Source organism: Emys orbicularis, chromosome 2 (assembly GCF_028017835.1).
Source record: "Emys orbicularis isolate rEmyOrb1 chromosome 2, rEmyOrb1.hap1, whole genome shotgun sequence".
Lineage (NCBI taxonomy): Eukaryota > Metazoa > Chordata > Testudines > Emydidae > Emys > Emys orbicularis.
In genome coordinates this window covers 179,865,763-179,888,877 of record NC_088684.1, presented here as the reverse complement: position 1 = coordinate 179,888,877, position 23,115 = coordinate 179,865,763, and the positions used below count along the sequence as shown (strand labels likewise).

General features: G+C 40.2%; 1 protein-coding gene across 1 annotated transcript in view; it reads right to left on the bottom strand.

Annotated features, from left to right (window-relative positions):
• Positions 1 to 23,115, bottom strand: part of LOC135875016 (palmitoyltransferase ZDHHC11-like) — a 78,580-nt gene that overhangs the window by 27,107 nt on the left and 28,358 nt on the right. Inside the window, exons 2-6 of the mRNA XM_065399986.1 lie at positions 19,996 to 20,217; positions 11,800 to 11,978; positions 10,441 to 10,542; positions 7,650 to 7,774; positions 5,841 to 5,996 (exon numbers count right to left, since the gene is read on the bottom strand). Coding sequence (XP_065256058.1) covers positions 5,841 to 5,996; positions 7,650 to 7,774; positions 10,441 to 10,542; positions 11,800 to 11,978; positions 19,996 to 20,217 — 784 coding nt within the window. The remainder of the gene's footprint in view (positions 1 to 5,840; positions 5,997 to 7,649; positions 7,775 to 10,440; positions 10,543 to 11,799; positions 11,979 to 19,995; positions 20,218 to 23,115) is intronic.

The following is a 23,115-nucleotide window of genomic DNA, read 5'->3' as shown; positions in this document are numbered from 1 at the left end:
AAATGTGTGGCCAGTTCTGGGATGTTTGAAGGCACCGAAGATGCTGCCCTGCAGCAAGGAAAAGAGCCTCTCCGGGGGGCATGAGGTTCAGGTGACTCAGGAGGGGGCTTCTTGGCTTGGAAGCATGCTGCCCACAAAAGCAGGAGTTAGAGCCATAAACCTATCAATACCCTGCCTAGGGGTAGCCAGCCAGCTACAGGAGTCCTCTCCTATGAGCGACTCCAGGCCCATTTTTCTTTTTTTCAGGGCACTGTGTAGCTTTCTCTACCTGCTTGAGAGAGAACTAGACCTGTGGTGAACAAGCAAGCCCCTCATATAGAGGGATGACACCACCAAACGTGTTCATTGTATTGCCTCCATCTGCTGGCTGGGAGGTACTATTCCCAAACATAGACTCAGACTCATAGACTCATAGACTTTAAGGTCAGAAGGGACCAATATGGTCATCTAGTCTGACCTCCCGCATCATGCAGGCCACAAAAGCTGACCCACCCACTTTCCCTTAATTTAAAGGCTTCAAGTCGCAGAGAATCCTCCAGCTTGCGACCCCTGCCCTATGCTGCGGAGGAAGGCGAAAAACCTCCAGGGCCTCTGCCAATCTACCCTGGAGGAAAATTCCTTCCCGACCCCAAATATGGCGATCAGTAGAACCCCGAGCATACAGGCAAGATTCTCCAGCCGGATCCTCATTTTACCAGCGATGGCACGTTAATGCCTAATTGACTAAAATCACGTTATCCCATCAAACCATTCCCTCCATAAACTTATCTAGCCTAATCTTGAAGCCAGAGAGGTCTTTAGCCCCCACCGTTTCCCTCGGAAGGCTGTTCCAAAATTTCACCCCTCTGACGGTTAGAAACCTTCGTCTAATTTCAAGCCTAAACTTCCCCACGGCCAGTTTATATCCATTTGTTCTCGTGTCCACATTAGTACTGAGCTGAAATAATTCCTCTCCCTCCCTGGTATTTATCCCTTTGATATATTTAAAGAGAGCAATCATATCCCCCCTCAGCCTTCTTTTGGTTAGGCTAAACAAACCGAGCTCCTCGAGTCTCCTTTCATAGGAAAGGTTTTCCATTCCTCGGATCATCCTAGTGGCCCTTCTCTGTACCCGTTCCAGTTTGAGTTCATCCTTTTTAAACATAGGAGACCAGAACTGCACACAGTACTCCAAATGAGGTCTCACCAGCGCCTTGTATAACGGAAGTAGCACCTCCTTGTCCCTACTAGATATACCTCGCCTAATGCATCCCAAGATCGCATTAGCTTTTTTCACAGCCACGTCACATTGCCGACTCATAGTCATCCTGCGATCAACCAGGACTCCGAGGTCCTTCTTCTCCTCCGTCACTTCCAACCGATGAGTCCCCAGCTTATAACTAAAATTCTTGTTAGTCATCCCTAAATGCATCACCTTACACTTCTCACTATTAAATCTCATCCTATTATTATTACTCCAATTTACAAGGTCATCCAAGTCTCCCTGCAGAATATCCCCATCCTTCTCCGAATTGGCAATACCCCCCAACTTTGTGTCATCCGCAAACTTTATCAGCCCACTCCTACATTCGGTTCCGAGGTCAGTAATGAATAGATTAAATAAAATCGGACCCAAAACCGAACCTTGAGGAACCCCACTGGTGACCTCCCTCCAACCTGACAGTTCACCTTTCAGTACTACCCGCTGCAGTCTCCCCTTTAACCAGTTCTTTATCCACCTCTGGATTTTCATATCGATCCCCATCTTTTCCAATTTAACCAATAATTCCTCATGCGGCACAGTATCAAACGCTTTACTAAAATCAAGGTATATTAGATCCACCGCATTTCCTTTATCTAGAAGGTCTGTTACTTTCTCAAAGAAGGAGATCAGGTTGGTTTGGCACGATCTGCCTTTCGTAAACCCATGTTGTAATTTGTCCCAATTGCCATTCACCTCAAGGTCCTTAACTACTTTCTCCTTCAAAATTTTTTCCAAGACCTTGCATACTACAGAAGTTAAACTAACAGGCCTGTAGTTACCCGGGTCACTTTTTTTCCCCTTCTTGAAAATAGGAACCACATTAGCTATTTTCCAGTCCAACGGTACCACCCCCGAGTTTACAGATTCATTAAAAATTATCGCTAAGGGGCTTGCAATTTCTTGCGCCAGTTCCTTCAATATTCTAGGATGAAGATCATCCGGTCCGCCCGATTTAGTCCCGTTTGGGACTAAATCATCTGCATTGATTGACCAAGAATCAGCAAACTTCTCTCTAATCATAGCCTGGCTGAGAAAAGTAGATATAAATGCAAGTATACAACAGCGTAATATTAAGTTGCACTAAAATATAAATGTTTTTTTCTTTGTCAAAGCCTTTTACATATACTAGTTTATTCTTTTTGGGTGCATTGCAACAATTAAGTGCACATACATTAGAGTGGAATTATGTAGTCTCAGTAGCAAATCCATAGTTAAGGTATTAAGACTTTTTCATAAAGCTAAATTTTATACCATCTGTCCTCTAACATCCATTTAAAAAGAGTCTTTCCACTTGAATTTTTGTATGTTTGATGTCCTGCCAGAGAAGAATCATGTATTCTAAAGCTAGAGATGGACTATACACTGGCCATTTAAGATCTGAAACCTCCAAAAATGACTAGTATTTCATTTTGCAAAAAGTTTAACTTATTTGCCATTTCACATAAACAAATAAAAACAACAACGTTAGCCTACAAATTCCAAATGTGTTGCATTTACTAATCCTTAAGGAGAGTTCACAAACCAGGTTCTATTAAAAACTTTGCTGGGAGGTTAACTGAATACTGTGTGCACTGTAGGGAAAAACATTTCAAGTGCTTCAGAAATTCTTCACGAAAATTATAGCTTTCCATCAAGAACCATGCATAGTTTTCAGCGTCATAGCAACTTTTATGCCTGGATAGACATTTACGACTAGATCATAAACCACAGTGACGAATCCTGTACTGCCAGAGAGTTCTATTTGATGACACAATAAGTCACTTCCATCTCTTCTACAAAGGAGAACTGACATGAAAAAATGAAGCATAGCATTATGTTTGCATTTATAGCAAGTGATTTCAAAGGGTGATTGTGGAAACATACTATACATTTCCTAATTTTCAAATGTTTGTTTGGAATTAAGATGTTCTAAAAAATGTATATTAAAATAAATAAATCTCTATTTACCACCTTTACTAAATTAAAGGTTTTCTGGGAATAGAAGTTTTGTGGCTATTAAGTTCAAAGAATATTTGCAATGGTGTGAATATCATGGATATTTAATTATATCCTCCAACCTACCTAGAGAGTCCAAACAGTTAATTTTCAAGAGGCATGTGAATATCTGTTTCATCAGGTATGGATAATTTTTAAATGTATCATGTGTTGCCAAAGCAATTAAAGGATGATTAAAAAATATTATAAAAGTCAAAGTCTGATTTCTTGAGTAGTCACATGACTATGGCAAATCATTGTCAAGAAGCACATTTAAAAAGGTCAAACATCTTGGTAATAATTATTTTAGTACTACCCCATACTCTGGACTTGAAAAGGAAAAACATGAAGAAAGCTAGGCTACTGGTGAAGTACTCTGGAACCTTTAATCTGATCAAATACAGTAAGAAGGGAAGAGAGTCACTGTAAAAAGCATAGAATGCTGTGGATTTCAATAAAGATACACCCACATCACTGGTAATTAATCAGTTTCCTTCTTGAAAAACAAGAAACACTCAAAAGCTCCCAATTTTTTTTTTTTTTTTTTTTTTTTTTTTAAACTTAGGTCAAAATATCTACACAGAGAAAAAACACTACAATTAAAGTATGGAATGCAGTTTTGCAAAGCACACTGTACAAGAGAACCTTGCAATGCTTAGTTCACTTCTTGACATGCCAATCTCTAGAATGCTTTTCCAGCTCAGATATTTCATGGGGGTAAAAATGCCTCTGCTCTGGAAACGGAAAGATTTGAAGCTGGTTGTGTATACACCGGGGTGAGATTCTGTGCTACGCCTCAAAAAGAGGTGCGGCACAAAACTTGCAGTCCAGGGTGAAGGAGGACTGTGGTGGCATTAAAAGCCCACCTTTGCGCTCTTCCAATCTGGGCGGATACAGGGTCTGGAGAAGCCCCTGGGGTAGTTAGACAGGCCCCCTTCGCTCTCTAAAGTTACAGCAGCAGCCCTGGTCTGCCTTCCAGGTAGGGTGACCAGATGTCCTGATTTTATAGGGACAGTCCCGATTTTGGGGTCTTTTTCTTATATAGGCTCCTACTACCCCCCACCCCCTGTCCCGATTTTTCACATTTGCTGTCTGGTCACCCTACTTCCAGGCCACAGTGGTGCTTGGAATTTCTGCAATGCTGTATGCAGTGGTGGCCCCACCCCCAGCACATTCCCCATGCCAGGGCTTGCAAAAGGGTCCTTGGGAGATGGATTCCTGGCTCTCTTTTATAGTGTCTCCACTGGGAGAATCCTCCCCTAGCTGGAACCAGGGCTTTTAGAGCTCCTTTGTGCCACTCCGGTCCTTTTACCTGGCATAAGCAGGCTGGTTCTTCTCACCCCACATTCTTGCAAAAACAGAAAGCATAACTGGCAAGGTCAATTGGCTATATGATCAAGTTCAAAATGCCATTACATCTAATATCACTTCAACTGAAATGCATTTGTGGAAGTGAGGCAGGAAGAGGTGATGATCAAAAGAGGGGTGGAAAGAGGGAAGGTTCCATTCATAAGCTTTGAAATTACATGTACGTCATATTATTTTGAAAACCAATTAGGGAAACAAATTTGAAAAAAAAAAAGTATAAATATTTTAAATGGTACTTAAAATATATTTATTTTGTAATTGCAAGAAGATGCTTTAAGTGATGCACTGGCACTGAATATACTCTAGATGTTCTCCCCCACCCAAGTGGCATATAGAAACTTTCAACTTCACCGTACCTAAAAACATACATTGGATGCATTTGCGTTTTATTGTTAATGAACTGTTATGCATATCCACCAAAGCAGTGGAAAATTAAAAATAAAATAAACAAATACTAAAGAAAATATTCTTCCAGCTCTTCTGAATGTCTGCATGTCAAACAACATGCAAATAAGAATCAAGTTTTTTTCTTTGGAAAACTGAAAAGTTGAAGGGACACAAGATTACAAATATTGGTCCAATATTGACCAAAGGAAGATACTGAAAGATAGTTAACCACATGAAAAGTATATATTTGTAGATTAATAGAGTTTTAAGGCCAGCAGCGATTATGAGTATCTAGTCACAAACTATAGAATTTCATCCCATAATTCATGCATCAAGCCCAGAACTTCTCACTGAACTATCATATCTTTAGGAAAGACATACAAACTTGATTTTAAAATGCCAAATAAAGTGAATCTTTGATCCCTCTTTAGACCCTCTTAAAGTAAACCCTTTAAAAGGAAGCAGAACTATTTCTTTCCGCTTTATAGGAAGAGTATACATTTCATTTTGTATGCAGAATCTTCCACGGGGTGATGCTCACTCTTTGGTAATTAAGCTAATTCAAATACTCAAGTCTTCGTCTTTTTCTGTTATTGGTAAATTTCCTGGCCAAACTGCATTTGTGCATGCAAAACGTAATGTACTATTGGGGACAGAGTTGCCTAACACTTTCTGTTATAACTCTCTGTTCTCAGTTGCTTATAACTAACGCGCTTCAGCCATTGAGGCTGAAGTTTTCCAAACTTGGGTTTATAGATATTTAAAACAAATTAAAAAGATGGAACCTTTATAGTCGTTGATCGCAACAGACTGAAGGATTTTCCTGAAACAATCACTGCCCACCTGCTTATAGAGAAATATTACATACAGAGGTAAAGATGAAATATCAACAAGTGTCCCAGTAGCAGGAGCGATGCAATTCCCAGGAGCACAGTGATCACCGCTATAGCCAGGATTCCAGCTGCTGTAGTCTCTGCAGGAGCAACAGGAAGAAAGGCCAACCACGTGTTGTTTCCAATGACTCCTACCAGGGCAAAGTAAAGGGGGAAAATAAAACACTTCATCCTTCTGGTAATGGAAATAGGAAAAACCAAGCTACCCCCAGTCTCTCCTACAGCTCAAGTAACTCTCTCTTAACAACTGGGCTTTTTGACTGTTCTTAGCACAAGGCTATTCACCGCTTATTTGTTTTGATTTAAAAAAAAAATTCTAAAACAGAACCAGAAGGATAAATAGACTTCCTAGCTCTGTTTACTTGGACTACTCATGGGTCCTCAAAAACTGAAGAGTGCGGGAGTGTAACAGACTGGGGGTAAAATTTTCCAAAGCAAGTAAGTGAATTAGGAGCCTAAGTCTCATTGACAGTCAATGTGACGTAGGAGGCTAAGTACTTCATCACTTTTGAAAAATGGTACTTAGAGGTGCTTTTGAAAATGTTCTCCAGAAATGCTGGGACAGTGCTTTAGGGTATCTGGATTCACATCTTGATTCAGGTCACAAATCTAGTGGTCTGAGCCAGACCCACCTCACAAAGCTCTGGCTAACCATGGCACAATTACTTTCTGCTCAAAGAGAATCTCAGAAATGGAATGGTAGGAAGGTATTACGGATCAGGAACAGGGTGTAACTAAAAGAGTTACACGGGGGAAGCTTTGCATCATACACATCTGGCTCCAGCAAAGCCTCCCTTGAATGAGTGCCAGATTGACTTATACTTCTCCCCCATCTCCCCAACTAATTTCTGGAAGTCTAGAAATCATACATCTCTCTAAATCTACTAAACATGTAGTAAATCATTTAAAATAGCCTTGTGTTTAAATCTCCATTTCCAGTGTTATGGAAGACAGAAAAATTGATATAAATATCTTTTTTAGATACACCTCTACCCCGATATAACGCTGTCCTCGGGAGCCAAAAAATCTTACCGCGTTATAGGTGAAACCGCGTTATATCGAACTTGCTTTGATCCACCGGAGCGCACACCCCGCCCCCCCCAGAGCGCTGCTTTACTGCGTTATATCCGAATTTGTGTTCGGGTCGCGTTATATCGGGGTAGAGGTGTATTACGTATTTAAGAGTATTTCTCATACAGCTAGAAACAAAATTTAGATTAGGGCCAGTAGAATATTTGAGTAATTTAAGGGTATTTAAAAGCACTTTTACTTTACATACTCTTTCTACATATCTGTGTGCACTCCTAAGTCATATGTATGCAGTAAAACTCCTCTAGTTGAATGTGAAGACAGTTTAAACTCATATGCTTTACACAGTAACTTAGTTGGCTAGAGAGGCAAAACACAGCAGCCACAGTTGGACCCAGAAGTCCATCATATACAGGGACTTGTTTTATTACCAGGTCAGGAATATGGTGGTCTGTACCCAGGGGTTATATTCCCTAATCTTGGGGAAAGATCTGAAATCTTTAACTTTCACCAAGAAAAGCAGAAGAGACAAGCAGAAAAGAACTCACTTTAATTTCTCATCTAAAGAATGACATCTTTAACAACACAGCATCCTCCCAGCACTGCACTAGTGTCAACCAACAACCTTCTGACCAAGAAGTCCTATTGACATCTTCTTTCAATGAAGTTTATACATAACCGGATCTCTGGGAGCAGTACCATTAGACAAACTACGTAAAAAGTACACAATATATTTTAAGTCAGTGGAAAAATACTTTCAAACTGAGGTGCTGTGCGTAGTTCTGCTGGATTCACAAAGTACTGGATGAAGACATAAAGGATCACCAGTATCAGGAGGAAGACACCAAGAACAGCAGAGGCAACAGCATTGAAGAAAAACCTATGTACATAAGAGAAACAAAACACTATACTCAGAGGATGACCAGGCATGCAGCTTCACAGAAATGAAGCTTTCATGAACTTCCACTGATTTAAAAGAATAATATTTGTTTATTTATAAAATAACTTTCAAGTAAAAAATACAAGTATGAAATTACATCAATCTCAGTTAAAATACTTCATTCACATCCCCAAACACCCACACACAAATGAACACTTAACTCCCTCCACTCCCCACAGGCCACCGTCTCAAGAAAAAGCCTGTGTAACCATATGCCTTTAGGCATCCACTGAAGGTCAAATAAATAATTGGACTGTGTTGGTCCAATGGTATGAATTTCAGCATCTTTGGCTGCTCACCAAACACAGCCTGCCTCCAGCCCCCAGATGTTTAAACCTGATAGCTTGTGTTTCTCAAATGACTTAAGCCAATTGAATAGAAGAGGCAAATTTGTAAATTAGCCAAGAAGGAACCAAACAACATAGGACTTCCATAGATGAAAACAGACAATCTGGGTTGTACAGTGACAAGGGAACCCAGGTTCACCAGTGCTGTCAATTGTAACGTCAGTGGCTGTAATGGAAGAGAAGAAAACTTCTTTTTTGTCTCCATTACAGCCATTGCATAAAACTTCAAAAGTGATTTATGGTATGATCAATCAGATTTGAAGGTTGGTTTCTGTCACCAGCACTCAGCCTTCTGCTCTTCTCTTTCCATTACCTCTATCACAGGCTGCCTGAAGAAAAGGTTGACCTGTGAGGAGGGTTCAAAACTGGGGGTATTAGAACAACCCTACTGACCGTAGAGGACAAATAAATCAGTGTCTAACCGGACCACTGAAAGAGTAGTCCACATGCATTGACATTGAATATTCTCCCTTAAAGAGCTTTGAAACCCTACTGGGCCACTTGTCTTTGGGGTTAAGCAAATAAAATGGTTCCACCGCACCAGAGAGAGCAAAGGGTAAGCCCTGATGCCAAACCAAAATGAGAACATTTACCACCCCCAGCCCCTCCAAATCAGAGATCAAATCCAAAGCAATCTAGCTTTAAATTTAGTGCCAAAACCCGTAAGGGAGAGCCCCATGGATGTCATGTACAATATGACATCTAAGGTCACTCCTGAAGTATCATCCACATTTGCACTGGAATCACCCAGAAGAATAAGCCTCTGACTCCAACACACGGATGTGGTACTTGAGCACAGCTACACTCCAAATCCCTTATCCATCCACTGCTGCCCAATAAACCCTAATCTGTCTCAATGGGGTACATGGCCCCAGAGTATTTTATAATGGCAACAAGACTTTTTTCCACCCAATGACTCCCAGCCAGGCCACCTACAACACACCTGTTACACCATGGGATTGGAAGCTTATACCCCAGAGCCATTTGCTACTAGCCAGGGTATTGGGACAAGGTCAAAAGATTGTTCCACCCACCGACCAAATTAAAATAAATCCCTCTAAACATAGCCCCCATTCATCTCTCTACACTAAAGAACCTCACCTACTTCTCATTTTCTAGAGTCTGTTTTAAAGTGTGGCAAAACAAAGAACTGCTCAAGTTACTGGGGCTTCACTACAAAATATAGACTCGTCATTTTCCACTCACACTCCTTTTGTTACTCTTCTGTTCAAACAATTCAGCTTTTTCTTTTCCATTCAGCTTGTGGCATTTTAAATGTGAAGACGAATTTACACAATTTTCACCATAAATCCTATTCAGGGGCTGAAGCAGCTCACATTTTGTTCTACTCTTTTTGTAAGTGCTCACATATACATCTTTATATATCCATAGAGTAGGTAGCAGGCTCTCACTTTAAAGCTTCTTTCCTCATGACCAATAGTTGGCTACTTTACAAACTGAAGACTGGCATGTAGAATTCAAAAACAAGGGGGATTTGGTAAAACAAATATCACTTGGGTTTGCTTCAGTCTATTTTACCTTCCTTACAAGATATAATTAGGCATGGAATATTCTAGTTAATATTATATGCATTTCTTTTATTCACTCTGTTCTATGTAGTATAAAATCCAATATAAGAAAAAAGGAAATTAATTTATTACTGTATTCTTTTTGGACTGATGCTGCAAATTTGAATAAAAATGAAATGCCTACAGTACAACAAAAGATATTTTTAAAAGCACACATTTTATTAATTACAGTATAGCAACAATACACTTAGTACAGATCAAACAATACCAACTAAGGACACTTATTTAATTCAAAGATCAAGTCTTGCAAGATAAGAATTAACTCTCAAATTGGTCAGTGAACATATATCTGCCATAGCTATTGTGACTAGATATAGTGGTCGAGCAACTTCCTGGCTAGCACATAGATTGGTACAGTGGACTTATTAGAAATGAACTGCAAACACAGTAAAAACTGGATGTTTCTGGGCCGTATGGGGGAGGAAAGGGATATATTTAAAACTGATTTCCCAGGGAGGAGTCAATAACTTGACCTCACTTTTCCACCATTGAATAAAAGGCTCCTGTCATAGGAATGTTCCCTCCAAATCAGCCAATCCCTACCAAGCAGTTAAATGTCCTCAAAGGGGGCAGGTGGAAAAAGCATATGGTTCATTGTGAAGTACACTTAGCTCCCATTGATTTCTTCATGACAAATCAATATTATCAAAGCTAGCCCGTAATGGCTTACCAGTAATTTCTGCCTCCCACACAGTTATTGAGCCACTTACAGTGGTGATCGAAGTCCGCAATGCACTTATTACAGGCACTACAGTGTTTGGCTTTTGGCCCTCTAAAAACAAAAAGATATAAATAAAATGGAGTAAGAATTAGTCAGCAAAACAGGCCACACTTACAGAGACACGGGCAGTCTCCAACAGACAGATGTCTTATAACAGGTTTATATATTACCCCCCCAAAAACAAAAATCACAAGCAGTCCAAGACACATAGCCCTTCCCATCCCCCCACGATTCCTCACCCCTCTGCATTCTAATCAGGATTCCTCTGGCTGTCCTCCTATCTGGCCTGGCCACCAGCAAGGAGCACAGGAGAGACAGTCTCCCTGCTCTCAGTTTGTGTCTGATATACCAGGATCCCTTGGCGGGTGGGAAGAGCAACTGCAGGTAAAGTCCCACTAAGGCTATGTCTACACTACGGCTTATGTTGGCATAATTGATGTCACTCATGGGGGGTGAAGAAATCATCTTCTCCCCCCTTCCCTGAGCAACATAAGTTACATCAATTTAAGCGTTGGTGTGGACAGCGTTATGTTGGCCAGACAGTTTCTCCGGTCGGCTTACAGCAGCTACACCAGAGAGCTTACAGCAGTGCAGCTGCACCGCTGTAAACTCTCTAGTGTAGCCAGGCCCTAAGTCTCTGCAGAGCTTGGACGGAGCATGCAGTCATGGTGAGGACGTACAATCTAGAACAGGTCGGAGCTGTGAGTGGATGGAGCATGCTCAGGGCAGACAGACTCTTTGGGAATTTAGCTGCCACACTCTTACAAGTCTCTACTAACTGTTTGCGAAGAGAGATTATTCAGAAGTATGTAACTTGGCCAGATTTGGGCTCATTTTCACAGAGATAGCAAAAAAAGCACATCCCAGGGCAACCCTCCTGCCAAATTTCAAGTCCCTGCTCTGAAAGGACGGACCCTCAGAAAAAAGGTTTTTGAGAATTTTTTTTCCCTAATAAACATGGACAGCACAATATATTTCCCCCTGTTCTCAGAAATAGCCAAATCATGTTGGCTGAAACATTAAAATCACCCTGGAGCAAACCCCTGGTATGGAAAATTTCAGCCTGAAAGGTGAAGTCTGTGAAAGTTAAAAGCAATTGAAAATAGGATCTTATAAGGGAATTGCCAGGCAACCTCAACTATAGATGGTGCTAATTCAAAGCCACAAATTTCTTACTAACAGGTCAGTTTCTCTCTAACCTGGCCAGCAGGAAAATGACTTCACAACAGTAAAGAAAAATATAAAAGTCTCTGGATTTAAAGAAAAACAATCCTGAACTTTTTGATATGTTTTTACTGCATAACTTACACGTCAACTTCACAGAGATAACAGTGCTGGTTCTGAATGACGTGCTTGTGCTTGCCTCTGTCAAAGACTGGCATGGGGCTGCTGTAGTTTTTCTTGGCCAGCACATTTTGATCTGCTGGGTCAATGGTGATAGCAACAAGGTGAGCAACTAAGTGATGCGCAAAAAGGACGCCGATCACCTGCGTTATTGTTAGTTAAGGAGAAATTAAGTGTTTAGGATAAAGAAAACACACAAAGATGAAGCTCAAGGACATACCCCTTTCAATAGCTTTTGCCCAACACATGTCCCTGTGCCATTTTAAAGAGCCCCCCCCCCTTATTCAGTGCTTGTATTTTTGAAGACAAAGGAAGGATAAACTGCACTCTGACTTGTAAAATGGAAGAAATGTAGGTCTAACTTCCATGGCCTATGTTCCTTCTCTCCCTCACCTCCCAGTTGCCTGTACACATTTTCAATATTACAAATGAGTAAAATGCATTTCAGTTTTACTTTATCTTAACAGAAGGGACAACTACCCCCCCCCCCCCACACACACACACACACCACTTTTAACTAATAAGTGGCATGTCACAGTATCAAAAGAGTTAAAAATGGAAGTCACCAGGTTTATCTACTAAGTTAGTTCAATCCCCCTGACAATACAGGATTGTTCTTGGCAGCACATTTTTTTGGTGTTTTGTCCAGGCTATTTTTGTAAGTCCCAAGACAATGGGGCCACCATTACTTCTTTTGAGAAACTATTCTATAGCCGAATACAGCTCATCTTCAGATTCCCCCCCCAATTCAGTATAATTTTACCTCTTACCATTTCTATTCCTTACCTATGAGTTATGACAGATGCCTGTAATTACTGCCTAATATCTATAAATAGGCACTCCTTCAGACTTCAACATAAAGAAGTCCTGTAGACTTAACAGAGAACAAACTAACAAGGTTCTATTCAAGTTACTCTTGAAACCTTTTTAGACTCAATTCACCCCCTCCCAATATAAAAGCCACAGAGGAATTCTTGGGAGAAAACACCAAGAGGATTTCAGTACATTGCCCTGATAGGAACCATATTTTACCCACGCTCCAGGGTTGCCAACTTTCAATTTGATCACTGGTCTCATAATATTTGTTTTTTTCCTTAAAGCCTCAGCTCCTGGAGCCAGCTGATTAAGTGAGACTTTAGGAGAATGGGTTGGGAGCCACAAGCAAGGACCACGGGACATGAACTGGCAGTCAGGAACTTACTGTTACCCCTTTCCTGAGAGGTAATGATACCGGGCTTTGGAATGTGCCAGTTACTTGTCAGAAATGAAGTTAGTGACAAAGATTCAGGGTATTTCTTACTCCCATTTATTTAGTTACAAATGTTCACACAAGTCACGTTTACCTGGGATAGAGCAAACAGTTCCAAGAAGTTCACTTGCAAAAAAACCAAGTCAAACTATCGCCTGGCAAAGCAGCTCCCTTTCTAACCCTTGACTGATCTGTGTCCCACTTTCCGCGCACTGTCTTTTCCACATCTCCCTACACTCTCACCTTGCGAACTTGTCAGCCCCAAATCACATGGCAGGACCACTAAAATTCCAAATACAGAGCATGAATATTCAGTCTCACCTGAACTAGCTAAGCACTTTGTCTACCTGCTTTGCAACATAAGAAAGTAGTTCAACTATAACCAGATCCCCAAGTATTCCACAGAATTCACCTCTTGCTACAGAAGTTAATTGTTCAATCACTAAGTACTAACACAATAGCGAGAGGCAAATGGATTATCTTTTTGCACTGGCTGATTCTAGTGATGATTCCCCCCCCCCCCCCCACACACACACACACTCCTAAAAAAAAGTCAGACATCGACCCTTGAGCACCACACAGTGAACAGATTATTTTGTGCTAGGTTTAAGTCACAGAGAGAGTCATCAAACTGCTTCATAAATGAATTCTGCTCGTTTACTAAACACTGAGAATAGCTGCCACATCATGTTTTTGTTTTGTTACCATGGTAGCAATTACCAATACTTTTGAAGAGAATGAACACTGTGACATGACAGAGAAGGACAATGGGAAGGTGTGTTTTCTTAACCAGAGCAGGAAGTCTCATTGTGTGCCCCAAAGCAATAATTTCCTACATTGTTTAAAGTCGAATTATTCTCTATTAGAAACAGAACAAGCACTGTATCACAGTGCTAGATCTGATTCAAGAGTAAACAAAGCCCAGGGAGCTAAAAAAGACGTTACAAAACTTTGCCTCTTCACAAGTCTGTACTACAGTTTAAACTCTGAGAACAGAAGATAAGGAAACTCAGCATAATACAGAAACATTTTTGGTGTGATACACAATAAAAAAAATTGCTGGATACAATATTTCTAACAGAGCACCAGTTTTGGTTAAATCTTCTTTCAAAGATTTAAATCTTAGTCTCTGAGACTGAGTCTCCTAGGCAACATCAGGATATATTACATTATTTTTTTAAAGTTATTTTGAAAATGATATACACAATCACAGACTTAAACAACCAGCAGAATTCTAAAGTATCCCTGGCCTGTAAGTCTTCCTGCCTTAAGAAGGAGATAAACGAAAAGCCCTTGTGTATGCATAACTTGATCAATTTTTCACCTAGCAGTTCTTTAAATAGTAATTTTATTAATGATGTGTTTCCCAGGTTCAGGAGGAAGTAGCTCTTCTACAACCGGTGATAGATATCATCTAAGCATTCTTCAAAAAACAGAGAGATTGAACTCTGAGTGCATGGGCCAAGAAATATACATACAATATACTCTTTTTTCGTTTTTTTAACCCAACATGGAGAGCATGCCACACACCCCTCACCCCCTCAATAAGGCACAGTTTGAACTCTGGATCCAATCCCAAACACAGTTTCTTGTTCACCAGAAGGGAGCAGCTGGGAAGGTTGCAGGAACAATTGATGAGAATGACCTGTAGCCTGCCTTAACACAAGTTGTTATTACCACAAAAAGCCTGCCAAAATATGTGTGTGTACCTGAGATCCATGAAGTATGCTTTGTATAGTCACACTTTTTATATCTTAGATATGCAGAATACGCATTTAATAATGTGCCATTATCTTAAGATTACTTCTATTGAAGACTAAAATATTAGTTTTCCTCACCTATATTTTTATGTAATTGCAGCACTTTATATAGATGTGTATTTTGCATATAAAAAGTGATGTATTCATATATATAAAGCGTACATATACACTTCACACTCACACAGCTATATTATATACATATACACGGATTTCCTTGTATGTTACATAACATAGGCTTTCCAGCTATCCTGCTCATTGCATGCAAAATTCTTCTCAGAATGGTACATACAGTATCCAAAATTTTTCATTTAGATAACCATAAGCTCCATTAGACTATGCAGTATAGCCTGACACATCAGAAAGATAAAATCCCCATGAAAAAACTGACCTACCTACCAGGGCAGTCATAGCAACAAAACTTCCAATGATGCATAAAGGGTCAGATCCTCAGCTGGGGTAAGCCATTGCAGGTACACTTAAATCAAAGGAGATATGCTGATTTACACCAGCTGTGGATCTGTCCCAAAATTCTTAATTTCTAGAAGATTATTTTTTATTCGAACATAAAGGAGGGCAAAAAGGTTATTTTAATAAGTTTGAACTCCTCATCTGACCTACCACTTTCTTCCACAAATGCAAATAAACCAATTCAGTTTGAAGCGAAAACATTTCTTACTTCACTATCAAAAACTAAAAATATAAATTTTATCTTCCATGGTTTCCCAAAATTTGGCACCAATATTGCAGTTCTTCCATTAAAAGTCTGAAATCTTTATGTCCTAGTTTGCATTTCCTGGACCTCATCAGGAAACATAACAACATGATGACACTTAAAATCAGCCTTCTTTTAGTTTTGAACTTGTTTCTAAACACACAAGTTTAGATTCTTATTAGTTCTTATTAGATTGCAAAAAATTAAAGTTCTAAGAAGCCACTCCATCTACACACCCCTCTAAAATTTCTATATATTGGGAAACAAGAAGCTTTTTCTATGGTTAAGAAAGGTTCAACTTTCACATTTAAAGCTATTAATAATATTGACAGGGCCATAAGAGGATTACCTTGATCAGCTCCTCCTTAAAGTCTAAAAGCCAAAGGTGGCAGTGCTGGATTTATTATGAGGAGCCTCCAAACTGATGTATAGCAACACTATCTTGAACTATTATACTGGAGAGGGTCCTATAAAAATCTGCATATCGGTTTTAATTTGAATGATTGTGGTCTTTAAAGAGATCTGTATGAGCTCTCTCAGTTTGTTCTACAGATATGCTGTAAATTTTTTAGTTATTACTATCTGAAATAAAATGCATAATTTGATCAAAACAACACATTGAAAATGTGATGCCCATGTGCTTAGTGTAACCCCTTCCTCATAAGATCTAGATGAACTAAATCCAGCCAGTAGATCATCTGCACAAGAGAAAGACTCATCTTTAGAGAGGAAAAAACACCTCCAGACAGTCTCTCTCACCTCTGCCCAGGTCACTGGGACTTAGCAACCAACTCCTTCCTTAGTCCTATATTACCATGAAAGTGCCTTACCTTGGGAAGTCTTTCAGAGAGGGAATGACCCCCAGTTCTAGTCAAATCAGGATAAAAAAAAGCTGCAATTTATTGAAGTAAAGGGAAGGCAGAGGAGAAAGGAAGGCAGAAATACACTTCTCTCACACTTATTAAAAGGCGAGGGGAACCTTCTCTAAATGAGGAAAAAAAAATTCCAAGGATTCTCAGACTCCCCAAATAGTCATTTATTTTTCATATCTTTCAGGAAACACTCACCTGAACCTCAGGGCAGTAACCCTCCCTTTTCCCCAAACAAGCCTTAAAGTCCACTCTCTAATATGCAAGAATAGCAATTTCCTTAACAACCACCACCCACCACCACCACCACCAAAAAAAGCCCTCGGTTGCTCTGTTCCAAGGACCCTCCCCCCGGCAATGACAGCACCAGCAGGACCCAGTAAGGACCTCGGCAGAGTGGACCTCAGCAAGGCTCTTATTCTTTTCAAACGTGTGAACATGGTATGCAAATTGAATTTAACAGCTTTTTTTTTTTTTTTTTTAAAGTAGGAATTCTTATTTCCTATGAAGTAGGAAAAAACAAAACAAATCTTTGTTGTAAGATTATATTGCGTTTCCAGTGTAAATCTGATTTTGACTAGTAGAGGAGATAAATGGCATCACTAATGCATTGTTTTCCATTATAAACACAACATTTGACTACACAAGTATTTCATCCCTTACTGTAAGAGTTATCATGCTGTTATAAGAAAACTGTATTGACATCATATCACTTCCTAGCAACAATCTATGTTTGGTATATAAATAGTACATAAATTACTGGTGTATTGATGCTTTCCCTTTCATAACATTGTTAACTTTCCCCCCACCTCCACCCTCGCCATCTCAGTCAGAGGAATTTCAAACCAGTTTCAAGTGTCTCTGTTTGGAGGTACTATAGAACTCAAGACCCTGATTCACGATTTAATGAAGAGCAAGCACTGTGTAAAGTAATCTGACTAGAAGCTGCTACATGTTACTGAAAAGCTCACTATAAAAACACTAGCATTTTGTACGTTTGCTATCCACTCTGAGCAGTTACCGCTGAGTTGAGTTTTGATTCTGCAATGTGCAGGATGCCCTTCAGTCAAGGAGCACTGCAAGTGAACAGTACACCACAGAGTTGTGCCCCAAGTCTCTTTTGCATTAGACCGGGGGGGGGGAGGGAGGTCAATCTTTTCAGCCTGAGGATCAAACATAAGATTTCACAAAGGTCCAGGGGGCTACAATTTGTACTTGGGAGATTTTCTTTCCTGTTCCACTCTTTCTGGAACACTCAGGCCATGGCTACACTTCGGAGCTTAGAGTGCTGTGGCTGCTTTGGCACAGCTGTGCCGCTGCTAGCGCAGACGCTGTAAGCCGACAGGAGAGAGCAATCCCAATCAACTTAATTACTTTGGCCCCCGTGAGCGGCAGTAGCTATGTCGGCGGAAGAAGCTCCCCTGCCGACATAGTGCTGTCCACACTGATGCTTAGGACGGTGTAACTTACATCGCTCCGGGGGTGGCTTACTCACACCCCTCAGCGACATAACTTGTACTGACTTAAGCTGTAGTGTGCACATAGCCTTAAGCCGCTCGAAAGGGGTGGCAACTACCCTTAAGTCCCCAACTGAGGATTTCTCAGCGGGTGTGGAAACAGCGTAGTGTGCTCCTACACCTCTCTCTCCCTACAGCACCTGGCACAGAGGGCATCCCTGGGTCATGAGGGAAGGGAGAAGGGATGGAGGACACAGCTTACTCTGCTAGCATGTGATACCTTGGCATCTCAGGGTGCTTTAGTCTGCTCTGGGACAGAAAGTCAGGGTGCAGTAACTAGTTGCTGTTTCTCAGCTTCTTTTTTTCCCTTTCCCTTGAGCATTCCTGGGTGGCTGGGCCAGGGAAGGACTTTGCTAGGCACTTCCCCAGGCTCAGGCAGAGTCAGTCAAGCACTTATTCTGCTCTTGCTAGGGCTCCCACTACCCTGGAAGGGAGCAGCCTCAATGGAGCAGCCAGAACTCCCTTCCCCTTCCTCACCTATGACGATGGATACACTTGTGTCACAGTAAAATTAGGCAAAATTCACAGAGCAGTCATGGTAAAAATGTACAGTCAGGGTACAGTCACGGTGGGGCTGAAGCCAAAGAAGTCCCAGAGATGTGATTTGGTCATGGAATCCGTGACCAAATCACATCCTTACCTATGACACAGCAGATGCTCAGAACATTCCCAAGTTGAGATCTGTGCTAGAGCTGGCCACAACTGTCAACCAAAAAAATCCTTTCTTTTTGGTGAAGAAAAAAAAAAAAAAAGAATGCAGATTTGGTGACAAAACATTGTGCTGGATTATTCTGGTCAATAAAGCCCCCTAAAAAATGCCCCCTGCCCCCTCCCCCCCAAAAAAAATTCAAAGTGTTTCATTTTGATATGTTTGTAATGAAACTTTGACTTTTTGTGTCTAAACAACATTTTGTTTAGAAATTTCCTTTAAAGTTAAAAAATGCCTGAAATCAAAACAAAATGTTTTGTTTCCAACTAAACATTTGTTTGACACACAACAAATCTTTCAGCTTTTTGATTGCCGAATATCTTTTTTTTTTTAATATTTTGATTTTGGGACAACCCAAAACTAACTTTTTTAAAAAAAAAGTTTGGAATTGCCAGTGAACCAAAAACTATCAGAAATTCACCCATCTCTAACCTGTGCAGATCCTAGGGCTGCAGAGAGAGGTGGCACCCCTAGTGCTGCCTCCCCATAGTGACTGGGCTGATTCAAAACACTTCCATTTAAAAGTCAATCAAATGCCCGATGACTCATGGGGTGGACTTGCTCTGCAACTCTTCCCCTTGGGCCTCCTATCCCATCCTCCCTGGGGCAGGATCCATCCCCTTTAGCCACTGGGAATGTTGGGAGGTATGCATCTGTCTCACCAATGCTGTCCATGGAGGTAAAATTAGCTCCCTATTCCTACTCCGTACTCACTACTCCCCTCTTATACAACCAAGGATCACATTAGCCCATTATTCCTTTGCGGTAAATAGTTTTATGGTTCTTTATTTCCAATGTAAATAATTTTCCAAAAATTAAAAAAAAAAAAAAAAGTGACGGAACACCAAATTTCTGTGGAAGGTAGGTAACTCTGGGCTGAAGTGAGATGTATGATTGGGAATGTTTATCAATACACCAAAGAGTCCTTCAAAGCCATGGAGAATCTATAGCCCCCCCCACCTGACTGCTGAGCAGCTCATAGTTTAGGACAAGGCTCACATCAATGGCCTGATCCAAAGCTCACTGAAGTCAATGGATAGACTCACACTGACTAATGGGCTTTGGGTCATATCCAATATTAGTTGTTAAAGACAGGTTTTTTTTGTTTTTTTGTTTTTTAAAGATGGTCTTTTGCAGGAAGTGAATTTTTTATATAAAAACAACTATAACAAAACCACCCTCACTAAGTGTGGTTAAATATACAATCGGGGAAATGTAATTTACTCCTCTAATGCACTAACCCTTATTTATAGCATAAGCAGTGTATATGTAATTTTAACCCAGAACCTATGCAGAGCATGTCTTGGAAGGGGAGGAAATAAAAAAAAAAAAAAAAAAGGATACAGCATAGGCAGCATACTTCCATCCATGTGGAAGCAAAGGTATGTAGATCCCAAACCCTACAATGGCCAGGTATGTGTAAAACAGCAGAGCAACAATCTGAAAGGTGTGGAGTGGTAAAGACCAGCCGTTCACCCTGGAATGCTGGGGTGGAGAAACCAAGTCATTTCTACTGTTCAGCTGTTCAGGTCCTGTCCGCCTTAACCTCCTGCCATAGCAGTTCATCTGCAAGAAAGCAAAGAGAACTTTATATTCCCTGTTCAAAATATCTTCTGTGCTTTTCAGAGTAACAAAATAAATGCTACAACATAAAGGGTAAGGGATGCAGACAAAAAATGCTGTAGCATTCTCTCAACATTTCTCTGTTGTGCTGCAACATTTTCTTGTTAATTCTGTTCTTGTACAAATGAGCACACTGAGTTTATCTTCCATCCAGTCTCAAACCAGACCCAATATGCAAATTACATCACACTGATCCCCTTGTTTACAATGAGCTGTATAATACAAGTCTCTTGTGAGGGAAGACAGTTCACTCAACAATTTAATCATAAACCTTTGATAAGCAAAGCAGCTAAGCTATAGCATGGTACTGATGGTAGGTATCTTGGCTATACAGGCAAGGCTCTACAACTATTAGACAACTCCCAATTCTCATTGACACCAATACTGTATTTATATTCTGCTTAGTTCTGTTCCAGTGATGATTTCCCTACCCTCTTTTTCACCTGCTTATTTCTTCAGCATTGCAACATATAATAGAATAAATAAAAATCCACTAGCATTACAAGTGTGTGTTCAGTATCCCTTCCATAGTCTCTCTGGAGCACTCTAAAGCAGATGGAGCTCTCAACCCAGTGTGCAGGTCACATTTAAGAAAGCTCTTCTGGGAGGTGTCAGGGCATTCCTTTACATTACATTGCACTATGGGAAACATGCAGTCACACATAGGATACCATGCATGGCCTGCTGAGATGTGTTGCCATCTATGTAGAATGGGTTAAGAAAAAAGTAAGGTAAAATCCTAGTGAGTAAAACAAGCCTACATTTTTATACATTAAGACAGTTATTAAATGAAATGTCACAAAAGGAAGACATGAAGCTTCTATGATATGTATCAAATGTAGCCTGAAAGGATGCTCATCCTAGAGCAGGGGTAGGCAACCTATGGCACGTGTGCCAAAGGCGGCACGCAAGCTGATTTTCAGTGGCACTCACGCTGCCCGGGTCCTGGCCACCAGTCCGGGGGGCTCTGCATTTTAATTTAATTTTAAATGAAGCTTCTTAAACATTTTAAAAACCTTATTTACTTTACATACAACAATAGTTTAGTGTTATATTATAGACTTATAGAAAGAGACCTTCTAAAAACATTAAAATGTATTACTGGCACGTGAAACCTTAAATTAGAGTGAATAAATGAAGACTCGGCACACCACTTCTGAAAGGTTGCCGACCCCTGTCCTAGAGTATGTGGTTAGGAGGCTGTTTGATTTTAACTGAAAAACAAAACAAAACACAGAATAAGCTACCAAGCTAAAAATATTACTATAATGTCTGCAATCAAGTGTCCCTATATTCTTAAAACACACATATACATTATCAATTTAAAATATTCATATGCTATGAAAAAGTTAAATACATATATTAAAACATAAGCCACTAGTGAAAGATAGGCAAATTTGTTTTTCTTTAATAACCAGCTAATAACCAAGAATGATCTCTATGCTGACAAGAGTTTTGATTTGATTAAACAGATACAAATTCACTACTACTAACATCCAAGGTGACTGAGGGAGAGATAGTAACAGACTCTTTTCAAGCCTTAAAAAACACTTAACTAACCAGTATAAATATATTAATACAAAAAAATGTAACTAACATATACAGAGTACTCACTTCAACCATTTTTCCTTATCTTTACATCTGAAGCTTTTCTTGCTGAAGGCTGAAACCTTTCTTTGCAAAGAGAATCAAACCCTTTCAAACAGCATCAGGATTTCTCAATGATGGAAACAAAGTTTGTCTTACAGCATTCTGCTGCTGCTCATCAATGTACATTAGTGTATTTTGCACATAGATTTCAAACCACTGGTCTCCATTTATGTTAGGGCATTGCAGCATACAGGAAAAATCCCCTTTAGCTTCAGGGAAGAAATTTGGTCTTAAAAGCAGTTTTGTCCTGGAGACTGCTAGCAAATGTCTGTCGAAGGATAGCCCAGCACATTTAGAACCTGCAGTTATATAATGCTCAGCAGAACTGACATAGCTCAAGTACCAAATTCTTTGAATTATTAATAAGAGAACCTCCTCCAGGCACAAAGCTTCTCAATGCAGTGGTCATACAACAAATACCCAACATTTTCAATACTTATATGCCTGCCTGCCCCAAGGAGTCTTTACAGCTTGTATAAATACCTGCTGAAATTCTGTTTGAAATCTAAGATAAAAAGCCAAACACAAACCAAAGTATTTTATTCCAGGATTGTGTAATTTCACAGAAACCTTAGTAAAACAAACTGAAACTACCACACACCTCTGGAGGAATGTTTACTTCCTGTTCTTTTTTTGTGGCGTTTTAGCCACATAGTAAAACTTTAGGGTGTGAGTCTAGAAAGTGCTAAGCTTTGGCTTAACAAATTTGATGTCAGTGGATGTATTACCATACGTTTCCATGCAAGTTATGGCACCACTAAACACTTTTGAAAAAACCCTTTCCTAAGGGCTTCTGGTAGTTAGAGACCTATTCCCAGGTGATCACATCCAAACTTACAATTGAAATACTGTGTTTACAGTTTCTAGCTTACACAATTTAAAATGCACTGTACTAAAGGCCAGGAAGGCTTTTATTTAACCATAGCATACACACACAAATATGAATTTATCAAAAGTACACATCACGTTGTATAGAATTATAACTGGTTACATTCTGCATTTAGGGTTGCCAACTTTCAACTCCACAAAACCAAACAACCTTGCCCCGTCCCCTCACTCCATCCCCCCTCACTCTGTCGCTCGCTCTCCCCACCCTCACGCACTCGCTCATTTTCACTGGGCTGGCTCAGGGAGTTCGGGTGCAGGAGAAGGTTCGGGCTCTGGCTGGGGGTGCAGACTCTGGGGTGGGGC